Here is a 19463-nt window from a genome sequence, read left to right on the forward strand (position 1 = left end):
TATGATTTCTTTAACACCCTGTTCCTTAACCAGAAATGCGAACGCATGCTTGGTTATTGGTTCACATGGATCCACATATTTTCAATAGCGATGTCAAGTGATACGAAGGGCTTTTTAAGTTATTACAAATATTTCCTTAGTAAAAACTGTCTGGCTCCGCATTACCTAAAAAAATTGATGCAATTTAGGAACATTGAAAATTGAAACAAAATATATTTTTTCAATTCAATTTGCAGTTTACTAGTTTGAATTGGATGTAATTAAACGTACATATATGAAATTGTGAATACAAATGGACAATCTTACTTGGTGCATTTAGCATGAACATTTTATAAAGGGTGCACCTAGGACACATGGTACAGAGGATTTATTTTTCTACAAGTTGCAATCATTCTTAAGAAAAGTGACAAATGCATGGGAACGCGATTCTTCTCAGTAATGGACGTCACTCCAAAGTCCAAAGTGACTGATAATTTCTACAGTCGCCATGGATCACAGCTTCCTGTTCATCTCAATGGCTGACTCGGACCCACTTGGCGACGCTCGGCACTCCCTGGTTGACTGCAAACATCATATAGTAGCTCGGCGGCGCCACGTTCGCTGACGGCGGTGCAGTACAGGAGATGGTGTACCTCAGTCGCCCGCCGCCGGCCACCGGCACGGTGGGGGAGACGGCCAGCTTCACGAGCCTCTGCCCCTGGGAGAACGAGTGCGTCGCAAAGGGCGCGCTAGCGAGGTTCACCTCCACCACCTCCACCACCGGAATCGCCGTCTCCACTACAACCGTGAAGCCGGCCCCGTAGCGCACTTCTTCCGGGGCCTCGAGCACCAGTGGCCGGAGGTTCGCGCGGTCGGGGGATAGATACTCCGGAGAGAATGCCTCCAGCCGGAGCTCCGTCGGAAAATTCCCGTTGAACTTGTAGGAATAATGGGGGTTGCTGCCGGCGACGAGAACCCGACCGTCCGGCAAAAGCACTGCCGTCGAGTGGTACATTCGCGGCACGGTGGTAGGCGCCAAGGTCATGAACCTCAGCCCGAGCGCGGCGTCCGGCCGGTAAAGAACAGGGTTCAGGCAGGGATTCGACGCCTTATCGAAGCCCTGAGAACCGGTTTGCGCGCCATTGATGATAAGGACCTCGCCGGTGGGGAGCATCACCATGTCGCTCATGATTCTCCCAGAGGGCATCATCTCCAGCTGCCACGAGGCTTTCAAGTCAGTCGCTACGATGCGGCCACAAGTTCCCTGCGTGGGCGAGTCGACGTCATTCTTGATGAAGGCGCCGTAGGCAGCGCCGCCGCAGACGAGGACCTCGGCCTTGGTGTGCCCATAGGCGGCGGTGATCGGCAGCATCGCCGACGATCCCGCCGACGGGTAGCTCCGCGGCCCGCCCTCCAATTTCGGATACTCGTGAAGAATGCGATTCGAGGCGTAGTCATACAATATAGACCTGGTATTGGCAAATATGAACAGGTGCCCGTTGGGTAGTAAATGTACATAGGGATACAGATTATCCATCTGTGGATCTTGAACTTCCGCTAAGAACGGAAATTGAACCAGGGGAAGACTCGAGGGATAGAATTCGATGCTGTGCGCAGCTCTGCCGCCGATGATTATGACCCTCCCGTCAGGCAACAGTTGGTTGGTCGCATACCATCTTCCGAATTCGAGCTCCGTGTGGTTCAGCTCCACCCAGTCGCAGAGCTGGTCCGCCGGACAGGGCCGGAATTGCCGGATTTTTCGGAATCCGTCAAAGTCTCCGCCGGTCTGGAGGAGGGTGCCGTCGGGGAGGAACTGGCCGGAGGAGCACCATGTGTCGGTTTGAATCCTGAGCGGGCGGAGGCGGTTGGTGGCGGGGTCGTAGAGGGCGGAGTGGGCGTAGCAGTCGCGCTTGAGGACGCGATCGTTGGGGTCGAAGCGGCACTTGTTGGCGGGGAGCTTCAGCTGGGTCGGGCCGTTGTTAGTGCGCTCGAGGAGCACGACGGTGCCGAAGCGGGTGACGGCCGTGTGCATGGAGCAGATTCCGGCGTTCTCCATGAGGAGGTCCCATTTCCCGGGCAGATTCTGTGAGTTCACAGCATGGAAGAAAACGAAGAAGAAGAAGAAGCAGAGTGGGAATGGCGGAATTGGGAAGAGCATGGCTGCAGAGGTGGTGAGCTCAAACAGGGGAAAGATCATGCTTGGGGAATTGGTCCGTCTTTGTTTTATAGAGAAGGAGGACTACTTCTCTACGTCTGCAAAAATGAATCTCACTCATATGGACCTACCATTTCGCCATGTTTCAAGCAGTTTGCCTTCATATGTGATGATTCTTTCTTCTTTTTATTGGCATTTATTTCAAAAAGTTGTCTGGTTATTGAATAGTTAGAAGAGCATTTGTTTAGGCTAATCCCCATCTGTTAATCGTTTGCTAATACATTTTACTGGTTCGATCCCTTTCAAATTCAACCAGCATCAATTTCAACTAATGTGAAAGTCTCATAGTTGATTTATGAATTTTCGAGGGAGTAACGGAGTTTTGTAAAAACTAGGCTTTATGAAAACCATGTTTTTTATTGAGTTTTAGAAACTTTTGTTTTTATTGTTTGAGTGACAAATTTAAAACTTGATTTTTGAATAATCTAAAGGATCACTCCCTTTTACAAAACCAGGTTTTTCTTCATACTCAGTTTTGATGGCACTCAAATACTAAAAAAACTTGGTTTTGGAGGCAAAAACCGAGTTTTACCTCCAAAATCTGGTTTTGAAGTTTCATCCAAACACTCCCTTCATCGTTATATGAAATGCTAAAATCGTATATGAGCTAAAACTATTTTCAACTTATAACACTCTATTTACACCTCAAATATTAAATCTTTAAGTTTTTGGGCACAAAGATTCATATGTAGGGTTACCTTCACTGAAACAAGTTAGACAGGTGAACAATTGCATCCAAACCATTGGCCGAGCTAGAAAAGCTTGGTGGAGGTGGCAGTCTTTCAGAAGTTTCTATATCCTGAAGGGCACTGAAATGAATAAAAAATAATAATCTGTCAATATAAAAATAAAAAAGTACTGAGGGCTGGTGTGGGCAACTGCCCACATCAACAGACCTGTGGCTCAGCTATTGGTCCAAACTATTAACGTGTAGCTAGAGATGAAAATTCTACTAACCAACATAGATAAACATCTAATTTAGGATGACGATATCATAGTGGAAACAACTGTTGAAAAGAAAGACAAACATCAAATGAGACTGACAGATACAACAAATAAGTCCATAAGATAGAGACAACTAAAGAAGAGGCTAAATAAAATGTAGGAAAAGTGCTATGGTGACAGAGGCAATCGGCATTTAAGAAGGTTGTTTTTGGCATAAAAAATAGCTTTTACGGGGAAAGGAATTGAGTCAAGGTTGGCTAAAATGTCTTGATTGGCCTGATCTTCTTAAATGATATTCTTAAATAAGAACCTGGATATAAATATGGCAAACTTGAAAAAAAAAGGAAAAAAATACGGAATTTTTTTAAAATTTTAAAAAACTAAAAGTGAGAGAAAAATAAAATAAGTCGGAAACTAACAACATGTTTTTTTTCGCTTTTAACATTTTAAAAAACAAAAACACGTCTTTTTCAAGTTTTAAAAGGCTAGTTAATAAAATAAGTCACTGTCACAGAAAGTATGTATTATTAAAAAAACATGTTTACAACGTTAAAAATTGATCAGCTGAATAAAATGCGAAAAAAACACAATTTTTGAAAAAAAATTGTCAAAAGAAAAAAAATACACGTTTTATTTTTGTTTTCCCATTTTTTGTTTTTCATGTTTTTTCACATTTTCTCTGTGTTTTTTTTTCAGTTTTTAGTTGCTTGATTTTATTTTTAAGATTTTGGTTGCCTTTCTTTTTCTTGGTGAAAGATTAATTGTTTTAAATTTTACCAGAAAAAAAATACACGTTTTATTTTTGTTTTCCCATTTTTTGTTTTTCATGTTTTTTCACATTTTCTCTGTGTTTTTTTTCAGTTTTTAGTTGCTTGATTTTATTTTTAAGATTTTGGTTGCCTTTCTTTTTCTTGGTGAAAGATTAATTGTTTTAAATTTTACCAAAATGTTCTCGTAAAAAACAACTTTGTCGTTCTATACCCATACAAAACCTCAATGTCTAAAGCCTGAAAACGATATTTGTGGCTACAATTTAAACAAACAGCTGATTTTAAATCTATGGTTTTAAAATTCGTTTTAGATTGAAAAACTATGAATCTGAAATCCTAGGAGGAGATGAGATCTGGGGTTTTTAAGATCTCAGGTCTGGTGTCAAGTAATTGAGTATATTGAACCCAGATCTGTGTCCAATCCAATGATTTGGATTCGGAATGAAATAAAGACTTCCTACTCCGTTGAAACTGTGGAGCAGGTCTAGAGAGTTTAGAGTACTTTTGTTCACATTTCATTTGCCTTTAGATTTTCCAATTATTAGCTAAGGGGCTGTTTGGTAATGGGAGCATGCCCCCGTTAGATGAATTTTCTTGAGGCAGATTCTTGGAATACTGTGATACATCATGAATTTACGACAGATTCAATGAAACAATAAGAAACTGTTACAGTTGCCAAACTGCTGCTAAATATGGTTCCAAGTGTTTTAATATGCAGGGAGATTTTCTTTCTTTGGCCCGATATTCTGCTATAATTTTTAAAAAATAGAGGTTTTTTTTTTAATTCGTTTAGTAAGAACCACATTTTTCACAAAAAGCTGTCACATAAAGGCTTGAAGTAAACTCTATTTAACTGATATGGTACAAATGTAATTTAGTAATATAAGGTAATACATCTGAACTCTGCAACTTTTCAAGTTAATAAAAGTTCACTTCAAGCTCTTATGTGATGTTTTTCATGAAAGGTGTGCCTTTAACTAAAAAAAATCACAAAAGATAGTCCTTTTTCAAAGTGGCAGGCAAAAGGTAAACTCAAATTTTAAATTTCCATTTAATTAAAGAAGTGTTGCACTCATCGAGCATTTGGAATCGATGAATAAAGAGTAAACTACCTGTACCCTTCTTTTGAGAATAATTGATATTGATGTTAAACAGGGAGCAAAGTTTACTTAATAAAAGATTGTGCAACTACTGGGTAACCACAACAAAGCATGAAAGCGGTCAAACTTTAATATAATTTCTATACTAAAACAATTACAAGATTATACAGCAAAAGACCTGCAAACCCATATTAATATGGTCTTTGGATTTGCCTAGCATCGTGTTTCTTGTTGGTATATCTGATAATAATCCCTCTGACACAAATTTGTCTATCAAAATAATGAAATTTATTCGCACATATAGCAGCGACCGTCATGGGGATGTCGTTCAAAATCTTTATTTAGATAAAGACGTGATTCCTGATCTCCATTGTCACATACAGCACATTATATTTAGTAGTCTATTCAGAGGATGGAAAGATGCATTATAATATTTCCAGCCACATCACTGTAACTTTATCTAGAGCCTTTTAATACAATAGTGGCTTAACCCAAGCTCGCATAAATCTGGATCCCAAGATCTAGACTGAGCAACTAATAAGTCTCTTGAACCAATTGTGGTTTCTTCAATAAATAAATAACTTGATAAAAATAAGCTACCCAGAAAGGATGTAGTCAATTTGACTCCTGTGGATTTTATTCCTCTAAACTGTAAATAGTATATGTATGATATATATGACACTTTAATTGATGAATACACCACTCTTCACTCAGGTCCTGAAGCAACCATAAGCTCTAGAGATAGCGCCATTGAGGTTCTCCCCCCTTAAAAAGCTTAAATGATAATTTAACATGGTCTGTCTTGCTATTTTCAGGTGCTACAACTGACCAACATTAATCTTGAAACCGTTTTAATTGCACCTTTATCATCTCATAATTTGAATCTGACGCCAAAGGTGAAGATTTCCACACATGGTAACATGACTGTAACAGATTTTCATCGTTTGAACTCTAACCTTTTCTGGATCCAAAGAACGGGAGCTTGTAGATCATACCGACTCGCGGTACCAACCACGTGATTTTATCTATTTCAAATGGCTCTTCAAAGCACGTTACATTACATACCCTTGATATCAGTACATGTAGGAAAATATGCAGCCAAGAATCGGCCCTTCCCCGCAAATGAAACGAGTGAAACAATCTACAAAAATGGTCTCGTGGGCTACAGCATTAGGAAGCGGTAACCTTTCTATATTGCTCTGTAACTTCTTCTTCTTCCCCTTCTTTCCCTTGCAGGCGTTGCTGCAGGGGTTCCTAACGTTTTCCTTGTTAAGGTTGGATCGTCTTCATCTTCACTAGTTTCGTCCGACCTCCATCTTGGAGCACGATCAACACTCGACGGCGCTGCATCACCAACATCCCTGCAGTAGCCAAATTGGAAAATTTAAATCAGAGTACAGAAGAGACACGATCGATAGCAACCAAAATTTCAATTGAAGTAAAGGGAAAAAGGCTAGATCAACCCTGTACGCATACTCACTCATCACACAGCTCAACAGCTTCAACCTGAAAAAGCCTCTTCCCTGAAATTAATGAAGCCGAGAAGCGGGCTTTGTCTTTGTCTGCTGTGTATCCACTTGGCATGCTAGCCCTGTCATCACTGCCTGGAAGCTCGCTTTCTGGTGAGTGATAGCAGCTCGCAGGAGTAGAGCCATTCAATAAAGATGGAAGGGAATTTTCAGGTTGATACCCAAAGCCATTTTGATCAGCAGCATACAATATCTTCTCAGTGTGCCGTGAAGGATTCTCTGAAGAAATAAATGAGAACCTTGAAGTGCGTCTGTTACTGTCCTTCAATAAATTGAAGTCATTAGCAAGATAATATCTTTCAGGAACACCATCAATAGCTCTAGTTTTGCTGCCTGAGAGACTAAGGTCTAAGTTACACTTGAATCTTGGCTCGGATGCTCTATCTAGAGCAGGTGAACCTATGCGACTAAGAAAACTTGGATTTCCAGAGGCAGGTGATTGCCTATAAAGAGCAGCCGATGCTTGAGGCCCACTGGAATCCAGCAAGGTACCACTACTAGCCTCTGGTAGTCTAGAATAAGTGTCAGGAACAGTTGCTTTTACAGAAGATAGAGGGGTAACATCTGGTGGAAAAATGACAGATGGAACTGAAGAAGCAACTAGCAAGCCTTTTGATACTTGAGGAGTGCCAAATAAATCAGCTTTTCCAGAGAAGCCAGTATCCTTATGAATGAGTGAGACAACATCAGTGACGCTACCACTTTTCAACTGCTGACGTTGCACCTCATGAAGCAAGTCAACACATTTCTCCTGAAAGGTGGATGCGGTATAAGAAAATAACAGTAACACTTGAGAAAACTCATATTGCTAATGAGTGATCAATAGAACTCGCACATGTAAATATAGACAGGTGAAAAAACAAAATTAAGGATCATATTGATGGCTTTCTTAACATTTAGTTCAAAAGTCAAGACCAAAGAATCCAAGAAATGCAACCAAATTTTCCTAGTATTGGTATTAGGTTTGTGGATGGCAACAAGAAGTACCCACATCGGAATTCAACCTTGAGATCCCTTTGAATGAAATGATGTTCTGGAACTGTTCATGCTTTCATATGTGTGTGTCTGAGTCAAGTGTGGAAAAATGCATACACCAATCAATGAATGTCAAGCCCATAGCCCCCCAAACCTTCTGTTTCCCTCACCTAATCAATCAGTTAGATGCATCTCTCTCTCTCTCTCTCTATCTCTCTCTCTCCATATGGCAACTTTCCTTTTTATGGTTGCATTATTAGTTTTAAATTTTTAATGGTACAAAATAGTAAATTAAGCTACCTTTCTATGTCCAGCTCTGTGAACTATGATATGGTAACTTTTTCCATTTTATGATTGCATTCTTAAGTTTAATGCTACAAAAATAGTACAATCAAACGGTTGCCTACCAAGTCTGACCACTTGACTTCCTTCAAACGTACAAGGGCCTTCCTACTGGAAAACGTTTCAAGAATTCTACCAACGTATGCACAATAAAAGGTATTTTACAAGGAAGAACTCAGTGGAACGAAACATGCTATCATCAGAATGTTCATTCAGGTGATTCACTATAAACAGATAAATCCATATGCAAAAGAAAACACACAAAAATGCTCCCAGCCACAATTGCAGAGTGTGGATGGCATCTCAAGAAATATGAAAAGAACGTTAAGAGAAATGAAGTGTTATATCTACAAAGTGCAGCAGCTATTGTGGAGTCATCCAGGTGCAATCTCTTGATGCTTGGTCTCACCTACGTTGCCCTTATTGTTACATGTTAGTTGTTCCATACTTTTTTATGTCTGTGTAAATTAAACATACAAAGGGAGTGACCCCTTACAGTGAAGCATAAATTTCATCAATCTGACGGAACTTGGAGAACAGCTGATTAGGGTTCCCCAGCTGCCATCTAGTCAAACTTCAGTTAATCTGCAAGAATAAGGAATCTTACCACAAGACCAGTTCTCCATTGACTAATTGTTCTTATCCTTGATATGTTTTCTTTGTCAATACTCTTTGAGATTATACTCTCCTCAAGATTCCTAAGAGTCCAGTCTACCTCATATGCTTCAATATACCGGCACCGCTGAAATATCAAGAAAAGAAGTACACCAATGAGCATAATGGCAAAATTGATGCCTGTTGCACAGATTTTGAAAATTATATTAAAATAATATGTTTGACAAAAACAAGTGCAGTTAGGATAAAGGGGGAAAAAGGAAGCCGCCCATCTATGGCAACAAGGATGGTCATCAAGAGTCCACTCGTGAGTGAACGACTTAGACAAAGCTGAAATCCAGCACATAATCATGGTTGTCTACCTTCCTGATTGTGCAGTTCTTGAGGTACATATGTCCAGAAAAAGCCTGAATTTACAGTTCATGACAAGCAGTGCTCGCTGCCTCAAGAATGTGACTTGTTTGTCCAACACCTTAAACCAACCATGGGCCACTTTTAGGTGCCTCAGGAAAAAAAAATTCATTTGGGCAAAAAATGGCCAGTTAAGACAAACACAATTAAGAATCAAGGACATGAAACACCTATCTTGGACATAAGGTCAACCATACGGGACATTAGCATCTCATGCATATCATAAGATGACAAAGATTTAAAGAAAATTGATGGACATTTTACATTTGATATGACGTCAACTTTTAGTTGAACACTTCCTTCTTTTTATATGGTCAATAAGACAGAGGGGAGTTGGAGGTATTGGATACCAAGAAAAGGCCCCTAAGGTGAGGGATAATTCATTTATGTGGACCGACAAGCAATGGTTCACCCTTATTTTCATGAACACGCCATTGCAGACTTGCAGTTACTTAAAGAGCCTGTACTTCCAATTTAATGACATGACAGGTTCCACATAGATAGTTAGCAATTGCCAAAGTATCAACAAGATAGAGATGAATCAGGCATGCCAACCCCATAACCATGTTTAACACCTAGTCATATTAAAAATACTCACCAAATAAGTGAGACGTTCTCAAAAATACCTGGAGATAGTACACAACAAGAAGGCTACCAGAGTTTGATGACAAGTCCTCAAGAGCACTGCTGAGGAGGCACTTGCGTAGACACTTTTCTTCATCAACATTCCAGGGTAATTCGATCATTCTATCCACCAAGTTCCTCCGCATACACAAAAAACACATCTCCGTTACCAAAATCTCCATTTGGTGTTTCCAGTCATAATAGTTGCTTTCAAGATTCTTCGCAGATACTGAAGCAGATTTATGTTGCACTTGCTCTTCCTTTAGCCTTGAACAGTGCCTTCTTTGGTACATAAAAGCTTGAGTCAAGAGCCCACACTCAATTCGAACACGAACAGCAGTTACAGCTACATGAAGTGGGACTGAAGGAGTTGCCTCATGCACAGAATTAGTAAACGGACTCAAACCATCATGTCCAGAACAGCGTAAAACCATCAAAGCAGCATCTGGCATTTGCCTTTCCAGCAAAACCTGAGCAACCTTAGGATGTGTTCCAGGACCGGCAATTTCAGGTAGAAGTCGACAAGCTTCCTGCGAATGTATAGATGACAAAAGAAGTGGTAACTAGAAAAGTGACAACAAAGGGATGAACAAGTATAAGAAACCATAGTTCACTACAATAAAATCAATTGGGAAACATATCTCAACTATATAGATGCGCATCCATATGCTCAATGTCAAGTACAACCTGCTGCCTCTAGAATGTAGTCACAAATATCATTTTTGGGTTTTAAACAGCAAGGTTTTCTCAGGTATATATAGCACAGCACGCTTGAAAAAAAGGGGAAAAACATGAAAAATACGGTAAATTTTTTAAAAATTTTAAAAATCCTAAAAATTAGGAAAAAAGTAAAATAAACGAGAAACAAATAAGGCAACATAAAAAAATGAGTAGATAAGTAACAAATAAAAATTAAAAAATGCAAACAAGCAGTCTATCTGGCCTTAAAAAAGCATGAAAAACAACTAAAACAAAAAACGGAAAAAAAATGCGAAAAAACGTGTTTTTTTGGCTTTAAAAAAAAACTTTTTTTTTGCACTTTTTCACGCTGACTTATTTTTCGCGTTTTTAACACGTTAAGAAAATAATACTTAACTATTTATCCAAGGAAGTTCCACAATAACCACTAAAAAAACAATATATACCTTCAAAGCTGCCTCTTTGTCATCATCCAAAAGGTAGAATGTCAAAGATTCTACCAGAGAGTGACTTCCAATGCCAAAAGTATTAGCATAATCATCAATCACTTTTCTCCATTCTCCATCAGGTAGTGTCCAATAAAGATCAAACAAGTAGTACAGCAGCTGCATTTAGGTTAAGGAATCAAAAGATGGTGTCAGAGAGAAATTTGGGGCTAAAAGCATCAAGGATACGATGGCTCGCTTTGCAACAAGTAGATCAGAGCTCCCTTGTAGGAAAAGCATATCAACAGCAGCTCGCAAGTTCTCAAATGGGTAGATTCCTGATGCTTCTTCAATTGACAATGATGAGCTGCGATCTTTCAAAAGACATGCAACTTCAAGTTCTCCAGACCCCTCCTGTCCTTGTTCCATCACAAGATTTGACAATGCATCCTCTATGAACAAAGTAGATCCTGGCTGTGCAGCTTCAGTATCATTACACATGAATTCGGGCCAACAGCGTCTCATGGCTGCTGTTTTTCTTTCATGAAATGTGGAGCGCCATGAGGAGATAGTTGAATAACGTGAAGGCATGTGCTCAAGAAACTGATGCCTTATGCACCATACCATAACTTCCAAATGCTGGAAAAATCACAAAAGGATACCCAAAAGGGGAAAATATCAGAGAAGAAAGTGAAAACAGTCAATTTCAATGAAACAAATGTGCTCTGTTGATAAAAAAAGGTATCAGACATAATTCTTCACCCAAGTCCTCAAGAAAAAAAAAAAACATTTCTCCAAACAAAATTTATCAAACAAGCTGAAGAACATGCACAATGAGAATAAAAGACAAGGTGAATCAAGGACATAAAACTAAACAATCAACATGCAAAAGATTCAATCTGTTAACTCCAAAGGAAGATGAGAGGACAACCTACACAAAGACATTGTTATGATATCTATATGCAGTCAAAACTCTAGCAATAATGCCTAGGTGGTGAGTGTCCCCCTAAAGCCTAGGTGAGAGGCCTTTGTGGTGTTTTATACATGGTGAGGTCTCTCTCACTTAGTCAAAAACTCTAGCAATAATAACTAGGTGGTTAGTGTCCCCTAGAGCCTAGGTGAGAGGCCTCTGTGGTGTTTTATACATGCTGAGGTCTCTCTCTCTCTCTCTCCCCTACTTCCCCAACTCCCCCCCCCCCCCCACACACACACACAAAAAAAGACACACAGACATTAATGCACCCACCCAAAATTTTACATTATTCAGTTTAATTTGATATATATGTTTCTCATATTTTATTTAGCAGAAGACATATATTACACTAGTTGTTCTTGACACACAAATTTGTCTTTTCAGAGATAAAACATCAATGGCTCAAATGATTCAAAAGCCTCATACCTATTTAGATAAGTTTACATTTGTCAGGATATAAGCATTGTGAAAGATATTGACAGGCTTAAATCAGACTAAATAACACAAATATGTTTTTTAATTTTTGTGGGACCAAAAATGATGCCTGATCAATGGCCGGTGTAGCAACACATTCTCCCAATTCAATTTAAATAAACAAATCCATAAATATGCACATATATACATGTGTATATCTTATATAAGTTTGCTACGGTACTTTTGTATGTGGAATCTAGTTTGGATTTGCAATTTCAGTTGGTTATATGTGTTTAGCACTATATTACATGAGTGTGGGTGCAAAGTTAGGTAAAGGTGTGGAAAGAAGAGAACAACAATTCAGGAAACTTAGATATAGGAATGCGCCTATATAAAAGAATAAAATGGTCAGCATATAGCCAAATTACATTGGTAAATGGTAACAACAGATATAAAGTATTCACAATTACAAGGCTTAGTGGAAATGGATAATACAACTGATCAAATAAAAAATTATCAAAAGTTTCAGAGTTGTTTAGAAAAAAAAGAAGGTTAGACTGTCAAACTTGACTGGATTCAGAATTGACAAGAAAGAGCACAAGATGTGTAACCACATGTTATATGGCTTTAACCGTGACCCCTGTTCTGAAGTATTGGTACAGGTACAGCTGCCTTTTACACAGACCCTGCTATTCGTTCAGCAAGACAAAAACTTATAAATCAACTCTCTCTTTGCCTTGCCCTTTTTACTCTTCCCACCTTTCCCGACACTAAACACTAGGTTTTTTCATATAAATTCTACAATATTTCAGCCCTTAATTCTCAGATCATCAAAAAGAACCTTCATGCATGTCAGGTTCAGCAATTCAAGAGCTGTACTCCAAATCTCCAATCAACTAACCTCATAGATCGCATATTTAGGGCTGGAAAATATCTAATCTAGATTGCGTATCCAAATGGTAGAAAATATATATCACATATGAGACATACATATGGATTATGGTGAAAGGATAATGTTTGCTACATTTGAAACCCCTACACATACACATACATGGATACAAAATAACATTTGCGCCCTTTGTGGTTTCAATCCCTCAAAGAAATATTTGTAAGATAAGTATCTTTCGAATCAACATAAGTATCTTCTAGATGTATACATTCAATTCTATATGGTTTGAAAGCTTTCTGTGAATATTGCATCTCATCAAATATAATTTATAAATCAAGATAACATTATTTACATCAATTCCTAGGTTTAGAAACACAGAAATCGCAGCAATTACCAAACCATGTTAACGAGTAGGAATTTGTAGTAGACTGATGTATTGACTCAAGCCATTTCAGTTTACGAGTTCCATGGATAACATCTGTACCTGTTTTGCTCTTAAGACATTTTCACAAAGATGATGCAGCTCCTCAAGTTGTGGAGACTGGGTCCCTTGAAAAGATGCATCTAAAGTATCAAGCACATGTGCTAGGCCACTCAGCAGTAGCATTGGTTTTAGCAACGATGTGGAATTTCTGGTCATCTCTTTCACTTCAACTTTGTCTACATCAAGTACCAATACAAACTTAAATTAAGACAATAATGAAAGTAAACATAACTAAAAGATAATGTTTCCCATGGTCTGGTGGTTGGTAAAATACATTTTGAATGCAGATCTGCTAAGGTGCTCTTGAATACCCTCTTGCACCATTCTGTCACAACAACTTCATCCAAGAGGATGGCCACAACAGGATCACTGGACACAGCACTTTCATCCATACATACATCAGTGATATCTACAAGTATATAGGACAATCACAACATACAAGAAAACGGCTTATGGAAACTAAGAAATAAGAATGAAAAGGAAGGACCCCAGGACTTACAGTGCCATGTAGACAATAGTGTCCTAAATTAAGAGAAAATGGCAACATTCAACACTAGCAGATCAAAGTATTGTTCCTTTCAGGAACCCAACCACCTTCTTCGTTCCCCACCCCCACCAAACACAACAAAAAAAAAAAGGAAAAGTGGCAACAGTATAATAAGAAAGAAACAAACTTGTGAAAAGGATACAGTGACAAATCAAAGTAACCAAATTGTTCTCCACAGCAACATCAAACAAAGAATACAATCGTTGCACATCAACTGTTGAATGTTTTTCTCCTCTTTGCTGAAACTGATCAGCATGCTCCTTAGGAATGAGACCAGCCTCCACGCATTGATCATACAAGCGCAACTGAAAGTTGTTGCCACTCCTTGGTATTGCAGTCTTGCATATTGGGCACATGTCACATTTCTGTCTGCATTCTGCACATAGGGGTGCATGTTGACATGAGGTCAGGACATGTTGAACATAGCGACCACAGCTTCTCAGATCTCTTGTGGCTCGACACAGTTCGAGTTTTGCTTCTTTGCACAAATCAATTGGATCAATAGAGGCAAGATGTTCTAAAGCATCCTGAAACAGAATTTCAGTCAGGAAGAAGTTGATCAAATTTGGGTAAGACTGCACCGTGAGAAAATAAAAAACAATTAACATGGAAGAACATATTTCTATACTCATTGAGCGAGAGAGAGATGCATGCACACAATCTCCACAACAACTAAGAAAATGTCTATTCACAAAATTTTCAGTTGGCATCCTCATCAAGTAGGTGGGAAATGTTTGCTAGCCTGATTTTTTGTATGTTAAAATATCACCTACCTTTCTATTGCTTTCTACTCCTCAATCTGAAGTTTCATCTTATTGCTTATATTGTTTTTGCTCATGAGTAGAAGTGGTTGAACTGACCAACATAAACATTGCAAAACTTCCTGCTATGCTCTAGGTCACCGAGAGGAAGTTCTATACGTCGCTCTGTGTATATAACGAGCATACGCCGGATGTGGACCCTACTATTAATATGCATATTTACTTTCATGCCCAAACATTGCATATGCATGTGCATGAGATAACAAAGAGGAATGAAATAACAAATAAGTATGAGACAATGTGTATAAGATAATAAAAGATTAATGAGATAACGAGATAACAAATAGATGTATGAGATAATGCTAAACATAAGTATGAGATAATATTTATTGGATAACAAAAGAATTATGAGAAAATGAGATAACAGACAGATGTATAAGATAACGCTAAACATAAATATGAGATACCGTTTATGAGATAATAACATATTTGTGAGATAATGAGATAGCCGATGGATGTATGAGATAACGTTAAACATAAGTATGAGATAATGTTTATGAGATAATAAAATATTTATGAGATAATGAGGAGATAGCCGATGGATGTATGAGATAACGTTAAACATAAGTATGAGATAATGTTTATGAGATAATAAAATATTTATGAGATAATGAGATAACACTATGAACAGGACAAAAAAAAAGAAAACTCTTTCTTACTGCTTAGAGGGGTGTATTAGCCATAACGATATGCATATACGGACTGACAAATTTTACCTTTATCAAATCCCCAAATCTTCTTTTTGTGTTTCCTTTTTTGTCCCTACAAAAAGTTTTTTTTTTGCATTAATCATGGGTATTTTTTTGTCATTATTAAAATGGCACATGAAATTTCATGCACGAGGACGGCGTATATGACCAGCTTCGCATCTATGCAGCAAAAAGCTTTAGCCCACATAGGCTCCACAGGTGCAAGCTAACACTTACGATCATTTCAGTTTTCCAATTGTTTTTAAATATTACAATGCCTACAGCTTTTTGTTACTTTGGTGGACAATGTTACAATGTCTATGTTTCCCTGTTACTTGTGATTTCTACCTCGTTGACTAGTCCCACCTAGGTGACAACCAGGGTTTTTAGGAGACTGACACCCAGCCATTGATTAGCATGTCTCATGACTTAGATGTCCACATAGAATATCTATTTGGTCTTTAGTTTTCATTACTTAGTTCCATCATAGAGTATTTGGTTTTCATTAGATGTACTATTATACTTCAGACACAAGGTAGGAGAATATCCATTAGCAGGACGAAAAATGAATATAAAAAGGCATATACCTAAATGCTTTTATATGCTTCAATATTCTTGGGTGATAGAGTGATGTATCGAGATCCCTCATTCTCAAACCTCATGCATTTTGGTTTCACAACCTTGTGTAAAGAATCTCAGCCACAATGAATCCAACATGGGCCAAGGAACCATGGATGGGCAGAATATCTTCTCTCCAAGTCTCTAACCCTCAAAAATCAAAGAGGTGAGGTACAGCACCAGAGAGGACACAACAGGTAGGTCCACACTCCACACCATATTGGTGGCTCACAAGCCCCATAAGATCCTCGATCTGATAATGAGGATCTAAAGCACACTCTAATTGCATGAGTAAACGGAAGTGTGTTTCCCAACATCTGCCGTCAAACGGAAGTGTGTTTCCCAACATCTGCCGTCAGACCTGTATCCATACGAAGTACTCAACCCTATATACCGGAGATGCAATCAATTAACAATGAGATGAGGTGAACATATGCGAGATATACCAGAGACCATATCCAGCTTATCACTGCCCTAATGGTCCACACCATCTAGAAAATATGTCATCTTGGTGGCGCTTCACATTGACAAGCGACATGACCACGTAAGCTGATTTCCTCTCCTTCGCATGTAAGGATACTCCATTCTTATCTGGTTGTATCAGATCAATAATAAAGTGTCTTTCTGATTCTTATGTGCGTTACTATCGGAGTCCGAATTATAAACCTGATTTCTATAAAACTCCATATCCACCCAGCAAACTTACACCTCTTGAAGCTTTTTAGTAATTAGACGGCACGTTGTTCCATCTATTCAATTTCCGAGAAAACTAGCAGCTTTCATGCTTCTCGACCCATCACAACGTTCACCATAGGTGTAAAACAACCTTAAAACCAATGCAATGCAAAGCATGGCAAAACCAACAAAAATAAAGGAAAAAAACAAAAAAAAATCATTGCAGAAAACATACTCCTCGACATACAAGAGAAGATGAAAACCGAAATGAAAGACTGCCACAAAACGGAAAGAACAAATAAACGGATATGAGGTCATACTTGCACGCGGTTCGCTGGGTGAAGAGAAGAGAGCCCCGCACCCGATCTTTTACTCGAACCGTCCTTCATCCTTCAGTCCGAAGAGAGTTCAAATGAATGCTCCTCTTGAAACGAAGAAGGAACCCTAAATTCAAGGAACCAAATACAGCAGAAAGGAGACGGGAGCAAAAACTCGAGAAGGCATCCAAAAGAGAATCGAATGAAACCCTAGAAATTTGCAGGCCCCAGTTAAGACCTCGATCGCGGAAGAACCGACGGAATGGACGAGAGAGAGGAAGGGAGAGGAGGTGGCAGGGCGGGGAACAATGCCCTAGAATTGGCGCTATTGAGGTTTCAAAATTGTGATCCTTTCTCTCATTCGTGTTCCGAGTGAACAATGGCAGCCGTCCGGTGATTGGAACCCGGCTGGTGCTTCCTGAACTTGAACATGGACCAGCAATTTGGATCTGGACCCTACTCAAATAACTCTGAACCCAGTTTCCATAAATAATTTGCGCAGCCCCACAGGCCCTCCGAATCGAACAGAAAATGAATCGCCCGATTCAGGCGGATTTTAACAGCAGTGATTTTTACATAATTTGTTTAAATTAAATTTGAAGATAAATTCATGCTAGATCGAGTTTCTTTCTATTAGTCATGTGATAATGTGTTTTTCTGTGATAGGAATGTTGGATCATGATTCACACCCTTGACTTCTCTTGCACTCGGCAATATCAATTTCACTGGTTAAGGCGAAACTTTTAAATTAGGGGAATTAATAAATAATAATTAAAGTTATAGATTTTTTAGAAAAAATCTTAAACCTTGAAATATGCAATAAAATGATGAAGCGTAAGAATGTGAGCTGATTGGTACTCTTAAGTATTCATTTTTTCGATATTCACATATTTGACCTCAAATTCAGATTTGAATATGAATGAAAAGGTCATATCCAAATCTGAATCTAAAATCTGCTTTCACAATTCAAATCCAGGTTTTAAATTTATATCTAAATCCAAATCCAAATTTTAAACTGTCTGAAATCTGATCAGACATTTATGTATATCTAAACCCAAATCCAATCAAATGTCATTTCATAAAATCCGAGTGCAATCTAATTACTTAATAAGATATTAAATTTGTTACCATACCCAAATTTTGGAAAAGTTTGATCGGATATCCGATCCAAACCAGATGTATTGACATCTCTTTCTCTTATTTTTCTCATGATTTTATATGGTATCCAGTGAACAATGCAGTCATATGCTGACTACTGAAACAATCATATATATATATATATATATATAATTTTCCTTTGTCCCCAAAGTATTGTTTTAGTGTAAAAAGTAGCACTATATAAATTGAACTAATGATCACTGGTCTGCTAATCTAACCATTCATGTTATCTTCCATGAAGCAATTGATAAAGATTATATGGGTTATATTGATGCATGAATTTTCGTGTTTCAATATAGTTAACGATTAAAATACTTTTACTTCACACTTGGAAAATCAAACTTTTTTGTAAAAACAAAAATTAAAATAAAAAATAAAAATATTATAAAAGACATTTCTTTTTAAAAAATTACCAAAATGCTATTCGCTCCTTTACTGCCCATTATGTGCACGGCGCACACAACTTTCTCCATTTATTAAAAAGAATAAAAGAATAACTATATATACAGTTAGCCGGCAAAATAATACAAGGTTTAAGAGTGGCAAAATTTAAGATTGGAAGGAAACCAATGAGTGAACCAACAAAGCAATACAAGATGAAACCAAGAAAAAAAAGCTGTTTCATTTTACTAGTTTACTCCAATAACAAGGTTGGAGTTAGAAATTTTTGGTCGCAGGACAGAAAATTTTGTAGAAGCCGAAATACAATTTTTTAAATTTTATATATACATTAATTAAACTAAAACTTTTAAAATTCATATGTAATTTTTTTATTTTATAAAAAATCTAAAGGGGGCCGTAGCCCTTGGTCAACAACAACAAGGGTTTAAACTTCAACCTGCAAATAGCTATCTAAAAAAGAACAAGTACTCACTCAAATTGTAGAAGTGAAGCATGATGTCTATATGCTTTCATTTATTTATTTTTCTAAATAAAATTTATTAAAAAAATATTTTCAACCGATTCATATCAGATGAATCGTTGAATCGGCTGACTGACCAAATTGACAGCCTTGAACCAATTACGCAACAAGTTTAACAAACTAAATAAGTTGCTTCATTTAGTAAATTATTAATAAAAAAATTGTACCTGTTTGTCTAATTAATAAAATAAATGGTTTTGCGTGTCATGCAATCTTAACTAAGAGATCATTGAAGCAAGCTTCCTTACATAAACATCTAGAAAAGGAAAAATGGTTTGGAGAAAATATTTGAATATAATGCACAACATTTGCAATAAACATGAGACT

At 38.0% G+C, this 19463-nt stretch overlaps 2 protein-coding genes across 2 annotated transcripts; both read right to left on the reverse strand.

Moving 5' to 3' along the window:
* Positions 1–238: 238 nt before the first annotated feature.
* On the reverse strand, positions 239–2271 carry LOC116254254 (aldehyde oxidase GLOX). Its single transcript, XM_031629502.2, has one exon. The coding sequence runs from the start codon at positions 2174–2176 to the stop codon at positions 512–514; it is 1665 nt and encodes a 554-aa protein (XP_031485362.1). The 5' UTR covers positions 2177–2271; the 3' UTR covers positions 239–511.
* Positions 2272–5998: 3727 nt separating this feature from the next.
* Positions 5999–17473, reverse strand: LOC116254253 (E3 ubiquitin-protein ligase HOS1). The gene is made up of 10 exons (XM_031629501.2): positions 17060–17473; positions 14079–14463; positions 13664–13798; positions 13390–13565; positions 10879–11268; positions 10651–10809; positions 9508–10035; positions 8463–8597; positions 6490–7289; positions 5999–6370 (listed from the first exon to the last, which is right to left on the reverse strand). The coding sequence occupies exons 1-10, from the start codon at positions 17126–17128 to the stop codon at positions 6199–6201; spliced, it is 2949 nt and encodes a 982-aa protein (XP_031485361.1). The 5' UTR covers positions 17129–17473; the 3' UTR covers positions 5999–6198.
* Between the last annotated feature and the right edge of the window lie 1990 nt (positions 17474–19463).

Source organism: Nymphaea colorata, chromosome 5 (assembly GCF_008831285.2).
Source record: "Nymphaea colorata isolate Beijing-Zhang1983 chromosome 5, ASM883128v2, whole genome shotgun sequence".
NCBI lineage: Eukaryota > Viridiplantae > Streptophyta > Magnoliopsida > Nymphaeales > Nymphaeaceae > Nymphaea > Nymphaea colorata.

What these genes read in the sequence shown, in the direction of transcription:
- LOC116254253 (XM_031629501.2), bottom strand. Translation starts at nt 17,128, where the DNA reads ATGAAGGACGGTTCGAGTAAAAGATCGGGTGCGGGGCTCTCTTCTCTT. An exon ending in AGCAGATCTGCATTCAAAAT is followed by an intron (nt 13,566 to 13,663) that starts GTATTTTACCAA and finishes TACTTGATGTAG; the next exon opens with ACAAAGTTGAAGTGAAAGAG. An exon ending in AATGGAGAACTGGTCTTGTG is followed by an intron (nt 7,290 to 8,462) that starts GTAAGATTCCTT and finishes TCCACCTTTCAG; the next exon opens with GAGAAATGTGTTGACTTGCT.
- LOC116254254 (XM_031629502.2), bottom strand. Translation starts at nt 2,176, where the DNA reads ATGATCTTTCCCCTGTTTGAGCTCACCACCTCTGCAGCCATGCTCTTC.